The 26,090-nt window shown below is 42.4% G+C and overlaps 1 protein-coding gene and 3 long non-coding RNA genes across 12 annotated transcripts; 2 read left to right on the top strand and 2 right to left on the bottom strand.

Annotated features, from left to right (window-relative positions):
- Nucleotides 1–310: 310 nt before the first annotated feature.
- Nucleotides 311–24,688, bottom strand: LOC135333574 (uncharacterized). 2 transcript variants are annotated; one of them, XR_010393982.1, is made up of 5 exons: nucleotides 24,445–24,688; nucleotides 24,124–24,267; nucleotides 23,786–23,875; nucleotides 23,532–23,614; nucleotides 311–609 (listed from the first exon to the last, which is right to left on the bottom strand). It is a non-coding gene; the product is annotated as an uncharacterized LOC135333574 (long non-coding RNA). The 2 variants fall into 2 exon arrangements; XR_010393981.1 differs by lacking the exon at nucleotides 311–609 and adding an exon at nucleotides 21,887–22,248.
- LOC135332123 (uncharacterized) lies at nucleotides 12,139–17,624 on the top strand. 8 transcript variants are annotated; one of them, XM_064527478.1, is made up of 14 exons: nucleotides 12,139–12,277; nucleotides 12,407–12,566; nucleotides 13,083–13,356; nucleotides 13,433–13,746; nucleotides 13,868–14,072; nucleotides 14,229–14,332; nucleotides 15,041–15,111; nucleotides 15,326–15,604; nucleotides 15,776–15,927; nucleotides 16,086–16,226; nucleotides 16,472–16,719; nucleotides 16,806–16,920; nucleotides 17,194–17,229; nucleotides 17,407–17,624. In XM_064527478.1, the coding sequence occupies exons 1-4, from the start codon at nucleotides 12,249–12,251 to the stop codon at nucleotides 13,450–13,452; spliced, it is 483 nt and encodes a 160-aa protein (XP_064383548.1). In that variant the 5' UTR covers nucleotides 12,139–12,248; the 3' UTR covers nucleotides 13,453–13,746; nucleotides 13,868–14,072; nucleotides 14,229–14,332; nucleotides 15,041–15,111; nucleotides 15,326–15,604; nucleotides 15,776–15,927; nucleotides 16,086–16,226; nucleotides 16,472–16,719; nucleotides 16,806–16,920; nucleotides 17,194–17,229; nucleotides 17,407–17,624. The 8 variants fall into 8 exon arrangements, 4 of the variants coding, with proteins under 4 accessions (XP_064383548.1, XP_064383540.1, XP_064383521.1 ...); XM_064527470.1 differs by having other exon boundaries at nucleotides 16,472–16,920; XR_010393119.1 differs by lacking the exons at nucleotides 17,194–17,229; nucleotides 17,407–17,624 and adding an exon at nucleotides 12,649–12,740 and having other exon boundaries at nucleotides 12,165–12,277; nucleotides 16,806–17,062.
- On the bottom strand, nucleotides 15,191–17,125 carry LOC135333982 (uncharacterized). The gene is made up of 2 exons (XR_010394154.1): nucleotides 17,031–17,125; nucleotides 15,191–16,936 (listed from the first exon to the last, which is right to left on the bottom strand). It is a non-coding gene; the product is annotated as an uncharacterized LOC135333982 (long non-coding RNA).
- Nucleotides 24,654–26,080, top strand: LOC135333840 (uncharacterized). Its single transcript, XR_010394100.1, has 3 exons — nucleotides 24,654–24,772; nucleotides 24,968–25,040; nucleotides 25,341–26,080. It is a non-coding gene; the product is annotated as an uncharacterized LOC135333840 (long non-coding RNA).
- The last annotated feature ends 10 nt before the right edge of the window (nucleotides 26,081–26,090 follow it).

Genomic DNA, 26,090 nt, shown 5'->3' with positions numbered 1-26,090 from the left:
TGATTGTGTGGAGGAGCCACTGTAACAGCATACACACAGATGAGTAGCTAGCTATGTCGTGTGGCATGTCTCTCATGCTCTCTGTGTAGGTTGACGGTTGTGGAGGAGCCACATACACACAGATAAGTAGCTAGCTATGTTGTGTGACAAGTCTCTCATGCTCTCTGTGTAGGTTGATGGTTGTGTATATATGGATGGACAAGGTGATGGTTTGATGGTCTGGCACTACCTAACACTGAATGGCTGCTGTACTCAATATATAATTAATATGAAACAACGTAACATAATTTAAAGTTTTGTAAGAACAAGAACAATAGTATAATTATAGTTGTGAATAATAATTATGATCTTAGAGAATCGAAGTTGACAAAACATTTATTTATCACAGTACTATAATTATTGACAAATCCTTGTTTCCTTCTATCGAGAGGTAGGTACATGACTTCAGTCAATTACCATCTCCATCTCCATGGCAACTATAAGCACGTTTAGCGACCGACAACCTGGAAGAAGGAAATAATTACAATATCTCGATCTAATTAAAGGAACTTGCCCTAACATCTCTGTACAGCGTCCCTCATGATACATGCCGGGGGCTGGTGTTCAGTCCTGCACACACACACAGTATATATACATCATTTATTGCACACGTCAATGATCATAATGTCCCACAAATTGTCACCCATATTAATGCATTTGTATGTAATTATAGAGAAGTGAACACTAACTAACCCAAAACACCGTCACACACGCAAGGGGGGAGTACAGCGCATAAAAAATACTAACTATCGTAGAGCGGGTCATTTTCGTGGCGCATTCAGCCCTCTCGCGAGAGCCTAAGACGTTCGCTAGCGCATTCAGCCAACTTGCGAGAGCCTAAGACGTTCGCTAGCGCATTCAGCCAATTCGCGAGAGCCTAAGACTTTCGCTGGCGCATTTAGCCAACTCGCGGGAGCCTAAGACTTTCGCTGGTGCATTCAGCAAACTCGCGAGAGCCTAAGACTTTCGCTGGCACATTTAGCGCACTCACATAAAAAATACAACACAAGGGGGGAGTACAGCGCATAAAAAACGTATATATAGCGGGTAATTTTCGTGGCGTTTATTTTCGTGGCGCATTCAGCCAACTCGCGGGAGCCTAAGACTTTTGCTGGCGCATTCAGTCCACTCACGGGAGCCTAACCCTAACCCACCCGTACCATTTGAAAGGTCTGTTTCTAAGCATTCAGAAAACCATAACATTTTTGACTTTCGATCCACAGAATTTAAGTTATGACAGCTGAAAGATTCACGAATTAAACGGAAGGTGGGTCTTTCAACAGCCATAACAGTTGATCCATGTCAAAAATTTTATAATATTCCGAAAGCTTAGAAAAATACATTTCAAATGATGTGTTTCAATCCAATATTTCATACGGGCCCTGAATTTGTTATTTTTAGACCTCGGACCATGGGGACTAAATTGGCAAATAGTATCTTTCAAATAAATATGGTATCATTTGAAAGGTCTGTTTCTAAGCATTCAGAAAACCTAAGCTTTCGCTGGCGCATTCAGTGCACTTGCATAAAAAACACAAAACAAGGAGGTACAATGCAGCTGTTGTGAATTATTGAACCTCCACTCATGGGAACGTAAAACTATTGCTAGTGACTAAACACAGTCACACATGCAAGGGGGGAGTACAGCGCAAAAAGCACACAAACTACAAAACACAGTCACACATGCAAGGGGGGAGTACAGCGCAAAAAGCACAAACTACAAAACACAGTCACACATGCAAGGGGGGAATACAGCGCAAAAACCACAAACTACAAAACACAGTCACACAAGCAAGGGGGGAGTACAGCGCAAAAAGCACAAACTACAAAACACGTAAAACTATTGCTAGTGAATTGAACCCACTCACGGGAACGTAAAACTATTGCTAGTGAATTGAACCCACTCATGGGAACGCAAAACTATTGCTAGTGACCACTCACAGGAACTTAAAACTATTGCTAGTGAATTGAACCCACTCACGGGAACGTAAAACTATTGCTAGTGAATTGAACCCACTCATGGGAACGCAAAACTATTGCTAGTGACCACTCACAGGAACTTAAAACTATTGCTAGTGAATTGAACCCACTCACGGGAACGTAAAACTATTGCTAGTGAATTGAACCCACTCATGGGAACGCAAAACTATTGCTAGTGACCACTCACAGGAACTTAAAACTATTGCTAGTGAATTGAACCCACTCACGAGAACGCAAAACTATTGCTAGTGAATTGAACCCACCCACGGGAACGCAAAACTATTGCTAATGACCACTCACGGGAACGCAAAACTATTGCTAGTGAATTGAACCCACTCACGGGAACGCAAAACTATTGCTAGTGAATTGAACCCACCCACGGGAACGCAAAACTATTGCTAGTGAATTGAACCCACCCACGGGAACGCAAAACTATTGCTAGTGACCACTCACAGGAATTTAAAACTATTGCTAGTGAATTGAACCCACCCACGGGAACACAAAACTATTGCTAATGACCACTCACGAGAACTTAAAACTATTGCTAGTGAATTGAACCCACCCACGGGAACGCAAAACTATTGCTAGTGAATTGAACCCACTCATGGGAACGCAAAACTATTGCTAGTGACCACTCACGGGAACTTAAAACTATTGCTAGTGAATTGAACCCACTCACGGAACGTAAAAGTATTGCTAGTGAATTGAACCCACTCACGGGAATGTAAAACTATTGCTAGTGAATTGAACCCACTCATGGGAACGTAAAACTATTGCTAGTGAATTGAACCCACTCAAGGGAATGCAAAACTATTGCTAGTGAATTGAATCCACTCACGAGAACGCAAAACTATTGCTAGTGAATTGAACCCACTCAAGGGAATGCAAAACTATTGCTAGTGAATTGAATCCACTCACGAGAACGCAAAACTATTGCTAGTGAATTGAACCCACCCACGGGAACGCAAAACTATTGCTAGTGACCACTCACGGGAACTTAAAACTATTGCTAGTGAATTGAACCCACTCACGGAACGTAAAAGTATTGCTAGTGAATTGAACCCACTCACGGGAATGTAAAACTATTGCTAGTGAATTGAACCCACTCATGGGAACGTAAAACTAAGCAAATGTATATATGTTAAATGTTGCGAATTGTTACAAAACATTACTCGAACAGGCCTAGATGAGATTGCTAATTCGGTGGAGGATTTTACGGTACTATTTGTGTAATCAAATCCGTTTGAAGAACTGTTATATTCAGCATTTTGAATTGCTGTACACCTATCCAACAGACCTCCATAGATGTCTCCTCCTGACTGGGTAGCTGTGTTGTTAGTCATGAATGTGTTGAAGTGGTTTATTTCTATGTTCAACGACCAACTCCACTCTCAGTGACAACAGAACTATAAATTGTGACCCTTTAATGTTACTACATGCTACTGTACACTTTATTTGTAGTTATACGAATGGATCGGCAAGTTTTTTGGGGAAGAGTTATGAGAGAATAAACGACGGAAGTGTCAGTTGTGGAAGACCCAAGGTAACTGTTATCTCAAACTGATACTGTTTTTAATCTCAGATTGTGTGCATCTGATGATGCTTCTTCAGAGTTTACATCGGCAGACTGTAGCACGTTCACTGAACCACTACCAAAGAGGACGTTCAAGAAAATTGCATCATTATTTCTGTCTTTACATCACGAGTAGACATACAATAATTATGTTAAATTGTTTGTATAATGAATTGTTTATGATCTAGATCTATAAAAGAGAAGTTAACATGTTCTTGAACTTCTATTAACACTGTCTGATCCCACTGTAAACTATTTCATACAATGGCGAAAACTCCTCTAATACTAACTTCTGAAACACGAATGGAAGCTAGTAGCCTAACTTGATCCTAGTAGCCTTCCTGCCTGTCTCACGTCTCTTTCTGGCTAGTCAGTAGTAGCCTTCCTGCCTGTCTTTTGGCTGTTAAAGATTAAAATACTAAAATTATCATAGGACAAAGGTCAATTTCTAGTGACGGAGGCAGGAGAAAGGAAGAAATTTAACTGTGACACGCATGGGCCGGGCATTTACGTATGCGTTTCCAATCTCTCTCCTCTATACTATCTATGATTGAACCCACCCACGGGAACGCAAAACTATTGCTAGTGAATTGAACCCACCCACGGGAACGCAAAACTATTGCTAGTGACCACTCACGAGAACTTAAAACTATTGCTAGTGAATTGAACCCACTCACGGGAACGTAAAACTATTGCTAGTGAATTGAACCCACTGACGGGAACGTAAAACTATTGCTAGTGAATTGAACCCACTCACGGGAACGCAAAACTATTGCTAGTGAATTGAACCCACCCACGGGAACGCAAAACTATTGCTAGTGACCACTCACAGGAACTTAAAACTATTGCTAGTGAATTGAACCCACCCACGGGAACGCAAAACTATTGCTAGTGACAACTCACGAGAACTTAAAACTATTGCTAGTGAATTGAACCCACTCACGGGAACGTAAAACTATTGCTAGTGAATTGAACCCACTCACGGGAACGTAAAACTATTGCTAGTGAATTGAACCCACTCACGGGAACGCAAAACTATTGCTAGTGAATTGAACCCACCCACGGGAACGCAAAACTATTGCTAGTGACCACTCACAGGAACTTAAAACTATTGCTAGTGAATTGAACCCACCCACGGGAACGCAAAACTATTGCTAGTGAATTGAACCCACCCACGGGAACGCAAAACTATTGCTAGTGACCACTCACGAGAACTTAAAACTATTGCTAGTGAATTGAACCCACTCACGGGAACGTAAAACTATTGCTAGTGAATTGAACCCACTGACGGGAACGTAAAACTATTGCTAGTGAATTGAACCCACTCACGGGAACGCAAAACTATTGCTAGTGAATTGAACCCACCCACGGGAACGCAAAACTATTGCTAGTGACCACTCACAGGAACTTAAAACTATTGCTAGTGAATTGAACCCACCCACGGGAACGCAAAACTATTGCTAGTGACAACTCACGAGAACTTAAAACTATTGCTAGTGAATTGAACCCACTCACGGGAACGTAAAACTATTGCTAGTGAATTGAACCCACTCACGGGAACGTAAAACTATTGCTAGTGAATTGAACCCACTCACGGGAACGCAAAACTATTGCTAGTGAATTGAACCCACCCACGGGAACGCAAAACTATTGCTAGTGACCACTCACAGGAACTTAAAACTATTGCTAGTGAATTGAACCCACCCACGGGAACGCAAAACTATTGCTAGTGAATTGAACCCACCCACGGGAACGCAAAACTATTGCTAGTGACCACTCACAAGAACTTAAAACTATTGCTAGTGAATTGAACCCACCCACGGGAACGCAAAACTATTGCTAGTGACCACTCACGAGAACTTAAAACTATTGCTAGTGAATTGAACCCACCCACGAGAACGCAAAACTATTGCTAGTGAATTGAACCCACACATGGGAACGCAAAACTATTGCTAGTGACCACTCACAGGAACTTAAAATTATTGCTAGTGAATTGAACCCACCCACGGAAACGCAAAACTATTGCTAGTGACCACTCACGAGAACTTAAAACTATTGCTAGTGAATTGAACCCACCCACGGGAACCCAAAACTATTGCTAGTGAATTTAATCCACTCATGGGAACGCAAAACTATTGCTAGTGACCACTAACGGGAACTTAAAACTATTGCTAGTGAATTGAACCCACTCACGGGAACGTAAAACTATTGCTAGTGAATTAAACCCACCCACGGGAACGCAAAACTATTGCTAGTGAATTGAACCCACTCACGGAACGTAAAACTATTGCTAGTGAATTGAACCCACCCACGGGAACGCAAAACCATTGCTAGTGAATTGAACCTACCCACGGGAACGCAAAACTATTGCTAGTGAATTGAACCCACTCATGGGAACGCAAAACTATTGCTAGTGACCACTCACGAGAACTTAAAACTATTGCTAGTGAATTGAACCCACCCACGGGAACCCAAAACTATTGCTAGTGAATTGAATCCACTCATGGGAACGCAAAACTATTGCAGGTGACCACTCACGGGAACTTAAAACTATTGCTAGTGAATTGAACCCACTCACGGAACGTAAAACTATTGCTAGTGAATTGAACCCACTCACGGGAACATAAAACTATTGCTAGTGAATTAAACCCACTCACGGGAACTTAAAACTATTGCTAGTGAATTGAACCCACTCACGGGAACGTAAAACTATTGCTAGTGAATTAAACCCACTCATGGGAACGTAAAACTATTGCTAGTGAATTGAACCCACTCAAGGGAATGCAAAACTATTGCTAGTGAATTGAATCCACTCACGAGAACGCAAAATTATTGCTAGTGAATTGAACCCACCCACGGGAACGCAAAACTATTGCTAGTCACCACTCACGGGAACTTAAAACTATTGCTAGTGAATTGAACCCACTCACGAGAACGCAAAACTATCGCTAGTGAATTGAACCCACCCACGGGAACGCAAAACTATTGCTAGTGACCACTCACGGGAACTTAAAACTATTGCTAGTGAATTGAACCCACCCACGGGAACGTAAAACTATTGCTAGTGAATTGAACCCACTCATGGGAACGTAAAACTATTGCTAGTGAATTGAACCAACTCACGGGAACGCAAAACTATTGCTAGTGAATTGAACCCACCCACGGGAACGCAAAACTATTGCTAGTGACCAGTCACAGGAACTTAAAACTATTGCTAGTGAATTGAACCCACCCACGGGAACGCAAAACTATTGCTAGTGACCACTCACGGGAACTTAAAACTATTGCTAGTGAATTGAACCCACCCACGGGAACGCAAAACTATTGCTAGTGACCACTCACGAGAACTTAAAACTATTGCTAGTGAATTGAACCCACTCACGGGAACGTAAAACTATTGCTAGTGAATTGAACCCACTCACGGGAACGTAAAACTATTGCTAGTGAATTGAACCCACTCACGGGAACGCAAAACTATTGCTAGTGAATTGAACCTACCCACGGGAACGCAAAACTATTGCTAGTGACCACTCACAGGAACTTAAAACTATTGCTAGTGAATTGAACCCACCCACGGGAACGCAAAACTATTGCTAGTGACCACTAACGAGAACTTAAAACTATTGCTAGTGAATTGAACCTACCCACGGGAACGCAAAACTATTGCTAGTGAATTGAACCCACGTACGGGAACGCAAAACTATTGCTAGTGAATTGAACCCACTCACGGGAACGCTAAACTATTGCTAGTAAATTGAACCCACTCACGGGAACGCAAAACTATTGCTAGTGAATTGAACCCTCTCACGGGAACTTAAAACTATTGCTAGTGAATTGAACCCACTCACGGGAACGTAAAACTATTGCTAGTGAATTGAACCCACTCATGGGAACGTAAAACTATTGCTAGTGAATTGAACCCACTCAAGGGAATGCAAAACTATTGCTAGTGAATTGAATCCACTCACGAGAACGCAAAACTATTGCTAGTGAATTGAACCCACCCACGGTAACGCAAAACTATTGCTAGTGACCACTCACGGGAACTTAAAACTATTGCTAGTGAATTGAACCCACTCACGAGAACGCAAAACTATTGCTAGTGAATTGAACCCACCCACGGGAACGCAAAACTATTGCTAGTGACCACTCACGGGAACTTAAAACTATTGCTAGTGAATTGAACCCACCCACGGGAACGCAAAACTATTGCTAGTGACCACTCACAGGAACTTAAAACTATTGCTAGTGAATTGAACCCACTCACGGGAACGTAAAACTATTGCTAGTGAATTGAACCCACTCAAGGGAATGCAAAACTATTGCTAGTGAATTGAACCCACTCACGAGAACGCAAAACTATTGCTAGTGAATTGAACCCACCCACGGGAAAGCAAAACTATTGCTAATGACCACTCACGGGAACGCAAAACTATTGCTAGTGAATTGAACCCACTCACGGGAACGCAAAACTATTGCTAGTGAATTGAACCCACCCACGGGAACGCAAAACTATTGCTCGTGAATTGAACCCACCCACGGGAACGCAAAACTATTGCTAGTGAATTGAACCCACTCACGGGAACGCAAAACTATTGCTAGTGAATTGAACCCACTCACGGGAACGTAAAACTATTGCTAGTGAATTGAACCCACTCACGGGAACGTAAAACTATTGCTAGTGAATTCAACCCACTCACGGGAACGTAAAACTATTGCTAGTGAATTGAACCCACTCACGGGAAAGTAAAACTATTGCTAGTGAATTGAACCCACTCACGGGAAAGTAAAACTATTGCTAGTGAATTGAACCCACTCACGGGAACGTAAAACTATTGCTAGTGAATTGAACCCACTCACGGGAACGCAAAACTATTGCTAGTGAATTGAACCCACTCATGGGAACGCAAAACTATTGCTAGTGAATTGAACCCACTCACAGGAAAGTAAAACTATTGCTAGTGAATTGAACCCACTCACGGGAAAGTAAAACTATTGCTAGTGAATTGAACCCACATACGAGAACGTAAAACTATTGCTAGTGAATTGAACCCACTCACGGGAACGCAAAACTATTGCTAGTGAATTGAACCCACTCACGGGAACGCAAAACTATTGCTAGTGAATTGAACCCACTCAGGGAACGCAAAACTATTGCTAGTGAATTGAACCCACTCAAGGGAACGTAAAACTATTGCTAGTGAATTGAACCCACTCACGGGAACGTAAAACTATTGCTAGTGAAGTGAACCCATGCACTCACGGCAACTTAAAACTATTGCTAGTGAATTGAACCCACTCAAGGGAACGTAAAACTATTGCTAGTGAATTGAACCCACTCACGGGAACGTAAAACTATTGCTAGTGAAGTGAACCCATGCACTCACGGCAACTTAAAACTATTGCTAGTGAATTGAACCCACTCAAGGGAAAGTAAAACTATTGCTAGTGAATTGAACCCACTCACGGGAACGTAAAACTATTGCTAGTGAATTGAACCCACTCAAGGGAAAGTAAAACTATTGCTAGTGAATTGAACCCACTCACGGGAACGTAAAACTATTGCTAGTGAAGTGAACCCATGCACTCACGGCAACTTAAAACTATTGCTAGTGAATTGAACCCACTCAAGGGAAAGTAAAACTATTGCTAGTGAATTGAACCCACTTACGGGAACGTAAAACTATTGCTAGTGAATTGAACCCACTCAAGGGAAAGTAAAACTATTGCTAGTGAATTGAACCCACTCAAGGGAACGCAAAACTATTGCTAGTGAATTGAACCCACTCACGGGAACGCAAAACTATTGCTAGTGAATTGAACCCACTCACGGGAACGCAAAACTATTGCTAGTGAATTGAACCCACTCATGGGAACGTAAAACTATTGCTAGTGAATTGAACCCACTCACGGCAACTTAAAACTAGTGCTAGTGAATTGAACCCACTCACGGCAACTTAAAACTATTGCTAGTGAATTGAACCCACTCACGGGAACGCAAAACTATTGCTAGTGAATTGAACCCACTCACGGGAACGCAAAACTATTGCTAGTGAATTGAACCCACTCACAAGAACGCAAAACTATTGCTAGTGAATTGAACCCACTCACGGGAACGCAAAACTATTGCTAGTGAATTGAACCCACTCACAGGAAAGTAAAACTATTGCTAGTGAATTGAACCCACTCACGGGAAAGTAAAACTATTGCTAGTGAATTGAACCCACATACGGGAACGTAAAACTATTGCTAGTGAATTGAACCCACTCACGGGAACGCAAAACTATTGCTAGTGAATTGAACCCACTCAGGGAACGCAAAACTATTGCTAGTGAATTGAACCCACTCACGGGAACGTAAAACTATTGCTAGTGAATTGAACCCACTCACGGGAACGTAAAACTATTGCTAGTGAAGTGAACCCATGCACTCACGGCAACTTAAAACTATTGCTAGTGAATTGAACCCACTCAAGGGAAAGTAAAACTATTGCTAGTGAATTGAACCCACTTACGGGAACGTAAAACTATTGCTAGTGAATTGAACCCACTCAAGGGAAAGTAAAACTATTGCTAGTGAATTGAACCCACTCAAGGGAACGCAAAACTATTGCTAGTGAATTGAACCCACTCACGGGAACGCAAAACTATTGCTAGTGAATTGAACCCACTCAAGGGAAAGTAAAACTATTGCTATTGAATTGAACCCACTCAAGGGAACACAAAACTATTGCTAGTGAATTGAACCCACTCACGGGAACGCAAAACTATTGCTAGTGAATTGAACCCACTCACGGGAACGCAAAACTATTGCTAGTGAATTGAACCCACTCACGGGAACGCAAAACTATTGCTAGTGAATTGAACCCACTCATGGGAACGTAAAACTATTGCTAGTGAATTGAACCCACTCACGGCAACTTAAAACTATTGCTAGTGAATTGAACCCACTCACGGGAACGTAAAACTATTGCTAGTGAATTGAACCCACTCACGGGAACGCAAAACTATTGCTAGTGAATTGAACCCACTCATGGGAACGTAAAACTATTGCTAGTGAATTGAACCCACTCACGGGAACGCAAAACTATTGCTAGTGAATTGAACCCACTCATGGGAACGTAAAACTATTGCTAGTGAATTTAACCCACTCACGGAAACTTAAAACTATTGCTAGTGAATTGAACCCACTCACGGGAACGCAAAACTATTGCTAGTGAATTGAACCCACTCATGGGAACGCAAAAAGCACAAACTACAAAACACAGTCAAACATGCAAGGGGGGAGTACAGCGCAAAAAGCACAAACTACAAAACACAGTCACACATGCAAGGGGGGAGTACAGTGCAAAAAGCGCAAATTAAAAAACACAGTCACACATGCAAGGGGGGAGTACAGCGCAAAAAGCACAAACTACAAAACACAGGGAGTACAGCGCAAAAAGCACAAACTACAAAACGTTTGGTTAGGGAAAGAGTCACACTCTGCACGCGGCAGTACTCACTGTTCCTTAGGTCGACTGTATTTTTATCTGACGTCCAATGGGTGGATCATCATCAGCATCCAACAGAGTGAACAACTGACCCTCACGAATCTAACAAGTGAGAGAACAATCAGACCAATCACTCACTAGTAGATAATTCCACCATAACAATTATTATCTTAAACATTTTTATTTCTTCAAATCAACTTGAGCTGCAGTAATTGATCGTGTATGTACAGTCTTGTAGCACTACTAAATACACACATTATCTTGGAGACTGACACAAGTTATGGGGCTCTCAAACTTAGGCCTGATTTAACACAACGCTTTCCCCATAAAAATTTTAATGTATAACTTAAGCAACTTTCAGGAGGTCATAACTTAACTAAAAAGCAATCAATATCAAAACTAAGAGATGCATTCTGTAGCTCTAGACAAGGCCTATCACATGACATGTTCAGATCACATTTTTGGTGGGGGAAAGAGTCACACTCTGCACGCGGCAGTACTCACTATTTCTTAATTGTGTTCCTTTATCTGCAGTGTAAGACGTCCAATGGGTTGTACGCAAACTCCACAGTGTCACCTTGTAACTCCTCCATCATCTGTTGTCATAGCAACTTGTCACTGATTCCGCCCCTCTCGTGCTCTCCATCACTGTACGAAATGAAGTAACGGGTCAACAAATGTGCAGCAATGGATGCATTTGTCACAGAGGCTGTATAGTTTTATCACTAGTAATGATATCTATTATCTATTAGCAGATATTGAATGCCAGTCAACTAAAGCAGCGCAGCCTATACACTATACTAGGTGGTCCACTTTTGATCATGACTAGCCACTCACTTGTACTCGCTGCGCTGCTCTTTGCCTTGTAATCCATTGCTGCTGGTATTTTGGAGGAGTATCCACCCGATATCCAACCTTGTGGGAGCTCCTAGAGGGAAGGACAAGTGAACGCTTTTCCTCCCCAGCCGGCCGTCTCCATCTTGTGTGTGAGCGTGTCTGGTAAAGGTCATCAAATCTACAAAATGAAACATATTATTTTGTCTAATGGTTAAATAAATTGATGCTTTTACCCACTGGCCATGTGGTGCATTCATTACAGTTCTAATACTCTGAGAGCACATCCATTGGAGTGGTCCTACTAGCTAGCACGGTGCACTGGACACAATGGACCAACACTCTGACTCAGGGGAAAGGTGAGCGCTACCTTATTACTAGACAATAATAATTGATGACTTATTAATTTTCAGTAGGAGTTTTATGTATAGTTGAGATTGTCCATGCAATTCTTTAGATATTGGAAAGCCTATCATTAATTTGCACAGCTTACTGCTACTGAATCTCAACAAGCTGAATGGCTACAACTCTCCTGCAATTCTGTGCGCTTTGACCTCTGTGTTTGCTGCTATCCCCTCGGTACAGGGACACCTCAACGAATTGTGTGACTCTGGTGTCACTCCAGTGTCTAGTACCGTTTCAGCTCAGGTGACAACTACCTATACTGTATAATCATGATCAGGTGATAATGCCTCTCAATGTGTTGCCCCCCCCCCTCCCCCCACAGGAGGTACGGGGAATTTGACTCTAATTTGACTCTTGAAGTGTTGTCTTCACACTGACTGGGGGATTAGACCTGGCCTTGCATATAGCCTTGCCTGGGTGAGACTTCTCATAACCTGTTTAGGATACAACCTCATTGCTGTAGTAAACACGCCTGAGATGCCAAATTAATAAACGCCAAGTCGGCTCTTTTGCAAAATGTACTAGCCGTCCTATATAAGTATTGTCAGCCATTATCCTCCCACACCATCCCCCCACCACACACACACACACCACACACACACACACCACACACACCCACCACACACACACACACACACACATAAATTAACGATAATCTTCATAATTATTATTGTGAAATTCTGTTGCAAGCCCAATCCACTGTATACAGTACCTACACTCCCTCACACACACACCCGCCCACGCACACACACACACTAGGTGCATGTCGTCTTTGTGGTCAGAGCCAGTGATGGACGCAAGCTAGCTCTGAAGAGACTGGCAGTGAACAATGATGCTGACGTCTACCTCACCAAACAAGAGATTGCTGTCACCAAGGCTCTGTCTGATTGCTCGTATTCTGTGACATACATTTCATCCATTACTAAGCAGATATCCAGTGATGTACACGAGGTCCTCATACTAATGGAGTTATATACATGCACCAGTGAAATCTCTCTCAGTCCTCGATCACCAAGAATGCTGGTTTGCAGAAGTGAGTAATTTTGTTATAATTATGCATGTGTGCAAGAGTATCTACTAACATCCATTACCCCACGTTACACTGTCAGGAAGTCAGCGAAGGAGATGATGTGTTCCTCCTTGCCCTGTCCTTTTCCTTCTTGTCGAGAGTTGAGGGACGAAAGCCTTTCCTTCGAGTGGAGCAAGAGAAGACCCAGAGTTAGAGGGACTGAAAATGAATTGGAATTCAAGGCCTCGTCAAAGGATCACTTCGAAGGCTTTACCTCCAGCTCTGAAACTGAGACTCTGACGTCAATGGCCAGTTAATTCCAGAAGCTCAGTTCCTTTGAAGTTTGAAGGGATCAGGTGCCGGATATGCCACCTGACCCGTTTGAAGAAGAAGCTCAGTGTCTTGCTGGAAGAGGTGAGTTTCTTTGCTTGCTTGTAGCTTGCATGTTTGCAGGAATGTTAGGCTAGGAAGCCTTGTGGAGCATTGTAGTTGTTTATTTGGTCATGTTTTATTGATTGACTTGATTTTTTTGCAGCCTTCCGCTGTGTTATAAAAACATCGCGAGCTTTCCACTGTGTTGCAGAAACAGCGCGAGATAATGTGTGTATTTAGTAGTGCTACAAGACTGTACATACACGATCAATTATTGCAGCTCAAGTTGATCAGTCAAAGATCTACAAGATGATGCCCGAATCGCTTACTATCTCGAAAATTTGGCTGTGATCTGCTTCTGTCAAGTGGTAAGTAGTAGTTGCGTATAATTCCACTTTGTTACTTGGCTTTTTTGATTCTCTAGAAGCTTCATACAGTCTAATACTAATTGTGCTTGGTATATAGCACATAGCTGTAGAGTTTAAACTCCTAAGAAGCTTTGCTTCACCTTTTTTTGTGTGCAGGTACTGTATGTACTAGGTGTGGCTTATATACAAATGTGATTTCGTGTGTGACTGTGAACGAAGAAACACTTGCAGTGGCCCAGCTCTACCAAGCTTCCTAAGCTGTATGTTGACTGTAGTGATGTTTAGAGTATTCTTTAGGGCCTATGATACACTTTGATAAAATAATACAGCCTGAATGGCAGATAGCCTCGGTGCGCATGCGCAAGCGAGGTATACGGTAGTGTATGTGTGTGTGTGTGTGTGTGTGTGTGTGTGTGTGTGTGTGTGTGTGTGTGTGCGTGCGTGCGTGCGTGTAGATTGCTACTGCTGCTCAAGGATGAATCAAGTGCAAGTAAGAGTTTCTATAGGCTTCTAGTCATGGATTTAAATTCGTGGATTTGCCAAATAATGCTTCGTTCTCGAGTTATGCCTAGTTTTGCTTACTTGGAATGCCATTGCAGCCTTTTCAGAAGAACACGTAGCCAAACTTGTTTACCGAGTGTTGCTACTCTACTTAGTAGTTAGCTCTGCACTATAGAACGCTAGCTATTGGTAGCTGCAAGAGTGAGAAGAGAGCTGCAAGGCTCTGCTACTTGAATGCAGCTTTAGACTTGAACTTTTGGGCATCAATCGTTTTTAACAACAGTCATGGTCGATCATTACCAACTCAGCAAAATTAAATTGTTTATCATGTGCAATTAGTAGCTATTAGTAGCTTTATGTTATGTAGCTTTGGTATCTCCACCGAGGCATCAGCACCTGCGGTGCTTTCATTGTATCTAGAATTTGTAGTACTAAGAACCCTTCATCATCTTTCTTTGTGTGTACAGAGTATTGCTGGATCACAGATGCGTGTGATTCTCAGGTGGTGGAGCAGTCAACCAAACGTACGTGTCACAAGGTGAGTGATAGGCTGTGTATTATTAATCTACCGAGCGATGCAGTACGTATATATGTACGCGTAGCTTTGTTGCTTTAAATAATTATAATGATTAGTGTGTATCATTAGCGTACATCATGTGACTATAATGAAGCCGTACTAATAAATAATAATTATCATAAACAGTAAATAAGATAATAATTATAATATTTACAAGTTCTTATGCCACAAATAGAAACAGTCTGATGTTGGGTTTCCACCATGGCAGAGCCAGACACCACACTCGTTACATCTGTCAGTCCTCTTGTTGGAGTCCTTCCAGCAGAACGCACACCATCCCCGTTTACATCTCTTTGCAGGTGGTTGCAGGCACATTTTGAGAGGAAAGTGTTGGAGCTGAAGAGGGCGCTGGACTCTACTTGAGCGGCCTGGGAGTCTCCTTGAATAGTACGTGCCAATCAGCTCCTTGGCCAGTTGGAGGCGGAAGTCTTTTACGTTTTGATTCGGCTTGGAGGTATAATTAGTGTGTAAAATATGATAGAAACATCAAATAGGAAATAAAATATATACTTGTAGAACTTCCGACTTCTTGTTCGACAGGAATAATATCCACGTATTTGGTCCCCTCTGTCCACACCTTCCATGTGCTTGTTGTAGATTATTATGCTATCAGGGCAACTCACAGGCATTCTTAAACCGTCTCTCTGTCGCCTGAGAACGGATCCCGTTGCTACTGGTTGCGACGTCGTTGAGAGGACCGTGAGCTCCTTGCTGTCGTGCCATGCACACGCCACCAGTGGTCCCTTCTGGAATATCTTGGATTCTCCTCTGTCAAAGGTGAGATAAATAATTTTAGTTAGCACAGTCACACACACCACACACCACACACACACACACACATGCACACCACACACACACACACACACACACACACACACACACACACACACACACACACTCGCAAAAGCATACACATACACACACACGCACAATAGTACCTCTTCTTCAAACCATGTTTCTTCAGTCCTGGTGGTAAACCTACACCACACCCATCCTTCTCCATATCTTCAAGAAGTTTGGGGCTCGTAAAAAAGTTGTCAAAGAAAACGTGGTGATTTTTCTTCTTCAGCCCGTCGGTAAGTGTTTTGACAACATACTCACCAAGTCCAACCTGTCTCTTCTTTTGCTTCCCCGTGTATATGTCAAATTTGTGGAAATAGCCGTTAGCACTATCTGCCAATACCCACACCTTGATCCCCCGTTTGATCGGTTTCATAGGCATATATTGCTTTAGGGAAGACTGCCCCTGAAACTTAATCATTGCTTCGTCCACTGCTACATTCTGTGTAGGGTTGTACAAAGCTTCCAACCTCTCACCCAGGTGCTCAATGAGGGGGCGGATCTTCCCTAACCGATCGTACGAGGGATCACCTTGTGGAACAAGATGGTCGTTGTCCACAAAGTGCAGATACCGGGAGATATCACGGAATCTCTGCCTTGAGATTACATCGGCGATGGGTGCATAGTGCATGGTAGTGATGGTCTCGGCTCCAATAGTCATTGATTGATGGCAGGTGATTGAGTCCCATGAGGATGGAGAATCCAAAGAAGGCCCGGAGCTCTTCAACTGTGAGTTGAGTCCACGTTCGGTATGCCTCCTCTCCCATTATATGTCTAGCGTAGTTGTTGCTCTCACACACAATGTGTCCCTGCAGACCATTGTTAAAAAATAGCAGTTACACTTCTTCTGGCGTCTCTGAGATGTCCACTGTTGGTCCTACTGCTGACTCAAATGACTTGATAGTCAGGGTGTGCAATTCACTCCTCCAGGTAGGTTGCTCATTGCCTAAATAAATGTGAGGGTAATAATAATTACCTGTACATTAGTTTTGTGTGGTAGTCTAACTGATTGTAATTGTACTTCATAACATTGCACAAACCGTGTGACGAGTTGCTTGAACCACTTGTGTCGTCGTCACTTGCGTCGTCGTCACTTGTGTCGTCGTCTCTTGCGTCGTCGTCACTTGTGTCGTCTAGGAAAGGATTTATCAATAGCTGGTACAAATTGTTAACCTTATAATTATTAATATTTACCTTGTGCAGGATTGCTGTCTGTTGACGGGGGATTCATTTCTACATGTACGTTGTAATAAATTATATCGGTATTCAGTTTAGTTTTAGACCCCACCTTCATCCCAATCAGAAAATTCTTGCCCTGCATGACTGGCTCATCCCTGTCCGCTGTTACCTCTTCCATATCCTCTTCCATATCCTCTTCCCACTCCTCTGTCATATCATCTTCCCACTCCTCTGCAGGTTCCTCATCATTCAAGATGTCTTGTAGAACCTCCTCCGTGGTCCAGTGTGGCCTCTTGGCCATGCCTGCAGCTCTATATTATTATTAAAAAATGTTCGTTCATGTTATAAATATTTTGTGTTTGTTGGGTGGTATAAAAACAACAGTAGTATTCAAGCGTCTGTATCAAAAAAAAATTCTGTATGATAATTATAAGCTTTTTACTTTATATAATGAGTACCTTGAAGGTGGATAGAAGGCGTCCTAGCTTCAGTCCAGCAGCAGCTCCACCCAGATTCTTTAGTAGCCAAGAGAAGCCGGATTGCTGCAGCTGACACCTATTGGCGTTAAAGGCAACTCAAGGCACATAATAGGATAATGAACTGAAGGGGGCGGGGGTTGACTGAATAAATGTGGGGGAGGGGCTCAGATCTCAACACCAGTGGTGTGTACAATGGGGGGCTTGAGCACCCCCCTGTCCTCCCAGACAACCATGAAACTAATCGTATCACTCAGTAGCTAGCTAACTGTGCAGCTCTATCTCATTGACACAAAGATTACAAGTCATGACCACGCCCAATTGAGCATGTACAATCAGTATGCCATTCCAATGTTGTTATGTAATGCTAATTACATGCATAATAGATCCTCTGCACTATCCCAGTCACCTCTTGCTCCACTGAGAGATACTGAGAAGCAATGACTAACACTAGAATGACTGGACATCCCCATTGTGATTGACCAGTTTGCTAGGATGTACCCCAGAAGAATAGTGGATGGAGATCCTACAAGATGACTGACTCATAATTATGTCTTATTATCACGCTATGCATGCATTAGATCCCATTTGAGTGTATATATTTAGCAGGGAACTATGAGCTATAGTACCGGTGTCATAAAATTTTGAGCCCCCCCGGGCCTAGAATTTTAAAATGTGGGACCCCGGGCCTAGAATGTTAACAGTTTAGGCCCCCCAGGGTGTCCAACTGTTAACATTCTAGGCCCCCCTCTTCTGCTATCCTTTTCTGCAGGATAGAACGAAGTCAAAGAGATAATTATAATTATTATGGTAAGGTTAGCTCTATTAGTTGACAAAGCATCAAAGAGACTGCATGCATGCAAAGACTCTGTATCAAAGTAGCAATAATGTTTGCATTATTATTCTATGGTGGTATATACTACTGTACATGATGAAATGTGTGTGTGTGTGAGGACAGCTGCATTCAGTAACTGGCACTGCATAGACTGTGAAGACCATATAGAAGACTGTATTGGTGTATTTTGAGAATGCACTGTCACATAATGTTAACCGCTGTTGCGCTGTTAATGGGGGGCCTAAAATGTTAAAATTCTAGGCCGGGGGGGGGCCCAATCTCATGGGGGGGCCTAAAATTTATGACACCGGTACTATAGATTACTCTGGGCTACAAACTACAACATTATACATTATAATTATTGTCATTTACAAGAAGATACACAGAAAAATTATTGTAGCTAGATGCTTTGTCTAGTAACATAGTAACAGAACTAGAATGGAAGAGAGAAGCTCTAGAGGAGAATAGTAGGAGCCGCCAGGGGCGGATCCAGAGGTAGTTCGTTGGGTTCGTACAAACTACCCTTCCAGCTAGTATATATTAGCTAGAGTAAAGTATCAATCATCACCGGACATCATCATATGTCGGACACCGATATCATTAAAACTACAAAAGATACAGGCACAATTCAAAGAGTATTTTGAAGCTAATGTATTATACTATCGAAAATGTAAGAACTGAGCACTATAGCGGAACTCTTTAGCTAGCTGCAGACCAAAAATGAAGCTCAAACTCCTAGCAGGCTCTGCACTACACTCAGTTGAACTGGTAAAGGTATCTCGATCAATAAATCGGACATTGCGGTTATGATCAATTAACCGGACACTGTCTTTTACAGTGCTGCTGGGCTCAAAATGATGTCTAATACTATCAGACTTTGCATATTATACTTTTCTGCAACTTGCTGACTCTATTAATATAAAACAAAACGTATGCTTATAATTATGTGGAATTCCGCTATAGTGCTCAGTTCTTACATTTTCGCAGGAGTCCTTACTGGTGAGAATATAAGCACTGTCCGAACTTACCTTGTTTTTGTCTGACAATCGCTACCATCGGACAGCGTTTTCTTTCAGCTATAAAACAAACAATTTTCACAGTATAGCTACACAATTTGGAGAATAGATAGCATAAGACATTAGCTTTAAAATGGTCTTTGAATTGTGTCTGTATCTTTTGTAGTTTTGAGGATATTGGTGTCCGACATATGATGACATCCGGTGATTGATACTTTACTCTAGCTAGCTATAATTATTATAGCTGTACTGTCGTGACAAAGATGACACTGCATACTTACATGTATAATTGCTATAATCATTAATATAATGATGGTCAAGTTCTACAAGTCTATAGAAGTCTCCTCTTCACCAGCCACCACCGTCTGTCTTTCCACTGGGGACCACTACTATCTCTCCTCCAGTCACAACCATCTCCTGTGTTTATAAATCATGAGGGAAAACATCAGGATTAATTAGTGGGCGTGGTACTTTAAAAGGGGCGTGGTCACAAAAATTTTGGCGCTGTGCGCCGAATGAACTTCTTGCCCGTGCTTTGCGGACAAGAAGTACTATAAGAACCCCCCTACCTTAAATCCTGGATCTGCCCCTGGCCGCTCTTTTCTTGGGCAGTGTGCTGTACTTTTTTGCTGCAAGGCTGCATGGGGGAGGAGTAGTTGGGCGGAGCCCGACCGTCCCTGACGGGAGAACGGGTGCCGGGCTCCGCCCAGCTAGGGGAGGAGCTGGATGTATGAAAGATACGCCGCAATAAATGCGGGGGAGTAAAATTGCTATGTGTGTGTGTAGATTGTCTTGTGTGCAGCTATGGAGACATAAAAGATAAGTATGGCTGGCTTCTATGGTGTGTAGGTCGATGTCTCTCCACAGCAAAAGATAATAGTAGCTCCATTGTGTACAGTGTCTCTCATGCTCTCTGTGTAGGTTAATGGTTGTGGAGGAGCCACTGTAACAGCATACGCACAGATGAGTAGTAGCTAGCTATGTTGTGTGACAAGTCTCTCATGAACCAGCCTTCGGGGTGCAATGATGGATTACTTATGGCATTTCAGTCTTTTGAGGGAGCACTCTGCTGTTAGTACCTGCCTAAAGGGAAAGCAGCACAGGGATCCTACCATAATTGGGAGTGGTAAGATCTCGTTATCAGTTCCAATAGTTAGTTAGCTTGGATCATTAGAATAGCTAGCTATAATATTATAGTTAGACAACTGCTGCTTCTTGGCTTATGCTAATCTGTTATGACAGCTTTTTTAGGATCTTAACTCTGTGCCTACTGCACAAGTAAAAAAGTTTGTTATGCCCTTATTGTATTAGTCCCTTGGGCAAGGAAACTACTGGACTACTGGTGGTGGTTCTCTTGTGGCTGATTTGATTGGTTAATTGTTGTGGGGTTGGGAAATTTTGTTGCACAGTCTGGTTTGGTGACGATGTGTGATTTGATTATAATGATTTGTCTGGTCAGGAGTGCATTCATTCCTGGTCTGGTATTATGATGATAATAATGATCTGAATTAATTGGTGGTCTTCGCTGTTGAATTGATTTGTTGTTGTGGGAATTTCTCATCTCTTCTCTGCACAGCACAAACAGCTATGGGTGTAATTTTGTTGTCTGGTGTTATAATTATGTATTGTGTGTGTATTGATAATACTAGGCTGATGGTTGTCAGCTGTGGTGGTGATTGGCTGGTATTGTATTGTGTGGAGTGGATGGTTTTGTTTGAACTGCTCCTCTCAATGTAACCATGCATTTGCTTGTTCTCTTGCAGCCACAATGCACACACACAGCTCCTCCTACTAGCTACTGTACTATAGCTAGTGTTCCATTCTCTCACTGCTTTTGTCTCCTCTCTCCTCCAGGTACAGACAAGCCATGCTGCTCTGGGACCCAGGGAGGATTACTAACCTCATCACTGTATAATGTATTGCAGGTACTGAAGGGGGTGGGGCTTGACTGGAGATGTGGGGGAGGGGCTCAGATCTCAACGCCCACTACTATCATTTATTGTGTGTCTTGATTGTTTTGTGTGCAGCTATGGAGACAATAAAGATAAGTATGGCTGGCTTCTATGGTGTGTAGGTCAATGTCTCTTCACAGCAAAAGATAAGTAGTTCCATTGTGTACAGTATCTCTCATGCTCTCTGTGTAGGTTGATTGTGTGGAGGAGCCACTGTAACAGCATACACACAGATGAGTAGCTAGCTATGTCGTGTGGCATGTCTCTCATGCTCTCTGTGTAGGTTGACGGTTGTGGAGGAGCCACATACACACAGATAAGTAGCTAGCTATGTTGTGTGACAAGTCTCTCATGCTCTCTGTGTAGGTTGATGGTTGTGTATATATGGATGGACAAGGTGATGGTTTGATGGTCTGGCACTACCTAACACTGAATGGCTGCTGTACTCGATACATAATTAATATGAAACAACGTAACATAATTTAAAGTTTTGTAAGAACAAGAACAATAGTATAATTATAGTTATGAATAATTATGATCTTAGAGAATCGAAGTTGACAAAACATTTATTTATCACAGTACTATAATTATTGACAAATCCTTGTTTCCTTCTATCAAGAGGTAGGTACATGACTTCAGTCAATTACCATCTCCATCTCCATGGCAACTATAAGCACGTTTAGCCACCGACAACCTGGAAGAAGGAAATAATTACAATATCTCGATCTAATTAAAGGAACTTGCCCTAACATCTCTGTACAGCGTCCCTCATGATACATGCCGGGGGCCGGTGTTCAGTCCTGCACACACACACAGTATATATACATCATTTATTGTACACGTCAATGATCATAATGTCCCACAAATTGTCACCCAAATTAATGCATGTATGTAATTATAGAGAAGTGAACACTAACTAACCCAAAACACCGTCACACACGCAAGGGGGGAGTACAGCGCATAAAAAACACTAACTATTCCAACTATCGTATAGCGGGTCATTTTTGCTGGCGTATTCAGCCCTCTCACAGGAGCCTAAGATGTTCGCTAGTGCATTCAGCCAACTCGCGAGAGAGAGCCTAAGACGTTTGCTAGTGCATTCAGCCAACTCGCGGGAGCCTAAGACGTTCGCTAGTGCATTCAGCCAACTCGCGGGAGCCTAAGACGTTCGCTAGCGCATTCAGCCAACTCGCGAGAGAGAGCCTAAGACGTTCGCTAGTGCATTCAGCCAACTCACGGGAGCCTAAGACGTTCGCTAGCGCATTCAGCCAACTCGCGAGAGAGAGCCTAAGACTTTCGCTGGCGCATTCAGCGCACTCGCATAAAATATACAACACAAGGGGGGAGTACAGCACATAAAAAACAATAACTATTCCACTAAAAACACTGTCACACAAGGGGGGAGTACAACGCATAAAAAACATCCAACTATCGTATACCATTTGAAAGGTGTTTCTAAGCATTCAAAAAATGTTTGACTTTCGATCCACAGAATTTAAGTTATGGCAGCTGAAAGATTCACGAATTAAACGGAAGGGGGGTGTCTTTCAACAGCTGAAAGATTCACGAGGGGTGGGGGTCTTACAACAGCCATAACAGTTGATTCAATGGCAACAATTTTATATAATTATTTCGAAAGCTTAGAAAAATACATTTCAAATGACGTGTTTCAATCCAATATTTCATCCGGGCCTTTAATTTGTTATTTTTTGACCTCGGACCATGGGGGCTAAATTGGCAAATAATGTTATCTTTCATGAACTTTGATGGTACCATTTGAAAGGTCTGTTTCTAAGCATTCAGAAAACCTAAGCTTTCCCTGGCGCATTCAGCGCACTCGCATAAAAAACACAAAACAAGGAGTGAGGTACAATGCAGCTGTTGTGAATTATTGAACCCACTCATGGGAACGTAAAACTATTGCTAGTGAATTGAACCCACTCATGGGATCTTAAAACTATTGCTAGTGAATTGAACCCACTCACGGGAACGCAAAACTATTGCTAGTGAATTAAACCCACTCACGGGAACGTAAAACTATTGCTAACGGAAAGAGTCACACTCTGCACGCAGCAGAACTCACTGTTCCTTAGGTCGATTGTATTGACGTCCAATGGGTCGATCATCATCAGCATCCAACAGAGTGAACAACTGACCCTCAAGAATCTAACAAGTGAGAGAACAATCAGACCACTCAATCACTAGTAGATAATTCCACCATAACAATTATTATCTTAAACATTTTTAATCATGCAAGGGGGAGTACAGCGCAAAAAGCACAAACTACAAAACGTTTGGTAAGGGAAAGAGTCACACTCTGCACGCGGCAGTACTCACTGTTCCTTAGGTCGACTGTATTTTTATCTGACGTCCAATGGCTGGATCGTCATCAGCATCCAACAGAGTGAACAACTGACCCTCACGAATCTAACAAGTGAGAGAACAATCAGACCACTCACTCACTAGTAGATAATTCCACCATAAGCAACACAACACTTTCCCCATAAAATGTATAATTTAAGCAACTTTCAGGAGGTCATAACTTCACTAAAAAGCAATCAATATCAAAACTAAAAGATGCATTCTGTAGCTCTAGACAAGGCCTATCACATGACATGCTCAGATCTCAGTTCTGGTGGAGGAAAGAGTCACACTCTGCACGCGGCAGTACTCACTATTTCTTAATTGTATTCCTTTATCTGCAGTGTAAGACGTCCAATGGGTTGTACACAAACTCCACAGTGTCACCTTGTAACTCCTCCATCATATGTTGTCATAGCAACTTGTCACTGACTCCGCCCCTCTCGTGCTCTCCATCACTGTACGCAATGAAGTAACGGGTCAACAAATGTGTAGCAATGGATGCATTTGTCACAGAGGTTGTATAGTTTGATCACTAGTAATGATATCTATTAGCAGATATTGAATGCCAGTCATCTAAAGCAGCCTATACACTATACTAGGTGGTCCACTTTTGATCATGACTAGCCACTCACTTGTACTCACTGCAATGCTCTTTGCCTCGTGATCCATTGCTGCTGTTCTCTTGGAGGAGTATTCACCCGATATAAAGCCTTGTGGAAGCTCATAGAGGGAAGGACAAGTAAACGCTTTTCCTCCCCAGCCGTCTCTATCTTGTGTGTGAGCGTGTCTGGTAAAGGATTTAAAATGTACAAAATGAAACATAATTATCTTGTCTAATGGTTTGACGATCCTTTACCCACTGGCCATGTTCTTCATTCTAATACTCTTCCATTGGAGTGGTCCTACTAGCTAGCACGGTGCACTGGACACAATGGACCAACACTCTGACTCAGGGGAAAGGTGAGCGCTACCTTTAATATTACTAGACAATAATAATTGATGACTTATTAATTTTCAGTAGAACTTCATGCAATTCTTTGAAAAGCCTATCATTAATTTGCACAGCTTACTGCTACTGAATCTCAACAAGCTGAAATGGCTACAAACTCTCCTGCAATTCTGTGCACTTTGACCCCTGTGTTTGCTATCCCCCAGGTACAGGGACACCTCAACGAATTGTGTAACTCTGATGTCACTCAGTCCAGTGTCTAGTACCGTTTCAGCTCAGGTGACAACTACCTATACTGTATAATCATGATTAGGTGATAATGCCTCTCAATGTGTTGCCCCCCTCCCTTCACTAGTTACATAATTTATTATACTCATTTTAGAGTATAAAGTATCATCCAATAGCTCTATCCAATAGTTGATGATACCGTAGAGCTAGAAATAAATGATGATTAATGCTATTTTTGCGAGCGTATTTTTGTATTTCAAGGCCTGTACAATCCATTGAAATCACGGTTATTCAATATTACCAAGCATTTAAGCTCACTGATTATAATTATTTCCACTGATTTTGATTCAGATTGAGAACATACTCCATGACTCTGTGCACGACATGCTACGTGGGTGAACTGCAACAAGTCACAAACGTGGGAGAAAGGGGATCTTTTAGCCTCGATCTCAGGCCGCACTGAAGATGAGGTTGATGAGGCCATACCACTATCTATGATGAGGCCTAGCATATGCCATTACCTACTCAGCGTGAATGTGATCTGCTGCCAGCATGTGCCAGTCCAGTGGCTGTGCTATAGGATAAGAATGGATGAATGCATGAAAGGATGGAGGTGAGGGGAGATGCTTTGTAGAGACGGCACCTGTTGTAGGCTACTGATAATAATCACGAGGTTCATTGTTTTGTTCGCTTGCCCATGTGTTAGACCTTATTGGTGGAGGGAGGTCAATATTGAGCAACCATAGCTGGCATGGGCTCAGAGATTTCATTTGTGGTGGTATTTTACACTACAGTATGGTGTAATTATTTATCCATGTATGGACATGTGGCAGTACTATTGGAGGTGACCTTTCACTAATCATGACCTTTCAATGACATTCTACCAAATTGCTTTGTTTACTGTGAAAGGGGTGGAATGTGACACCTCTCTGAAAAGGGGGAGGATCTGTGCAATGATTATGTTTACTGAGAAACAAGGAAAGGGGCGAAATTTCCTCTTTATGTGTGAAACACGTTTGCTAGTAATACTCATTTGAAAGCTCTCAATGAGACGAATGTAATGGTACCCATATTATCATCACACTCTTACACAACACACAC

The sequence above is a fragment of the Halichondria panicea genome, chromosome 1, assembly GCF_963675165.1.
Source record: "Halichondria panicea chromosome 1, odHalPani1.1, whole genome shotgun sequence".
Lineage (NCBI taxonomy): Eukaryota > Metazoa > Porifera > Demospongiae > Suberitida > Halichondriidae > Halichondria > Halichondria panicea.
The sequence above is the reverse complement of the archived record's forward strand: the minus strand, read 5'-3'. Positions and strand labels throughout refer to the sequence as shown.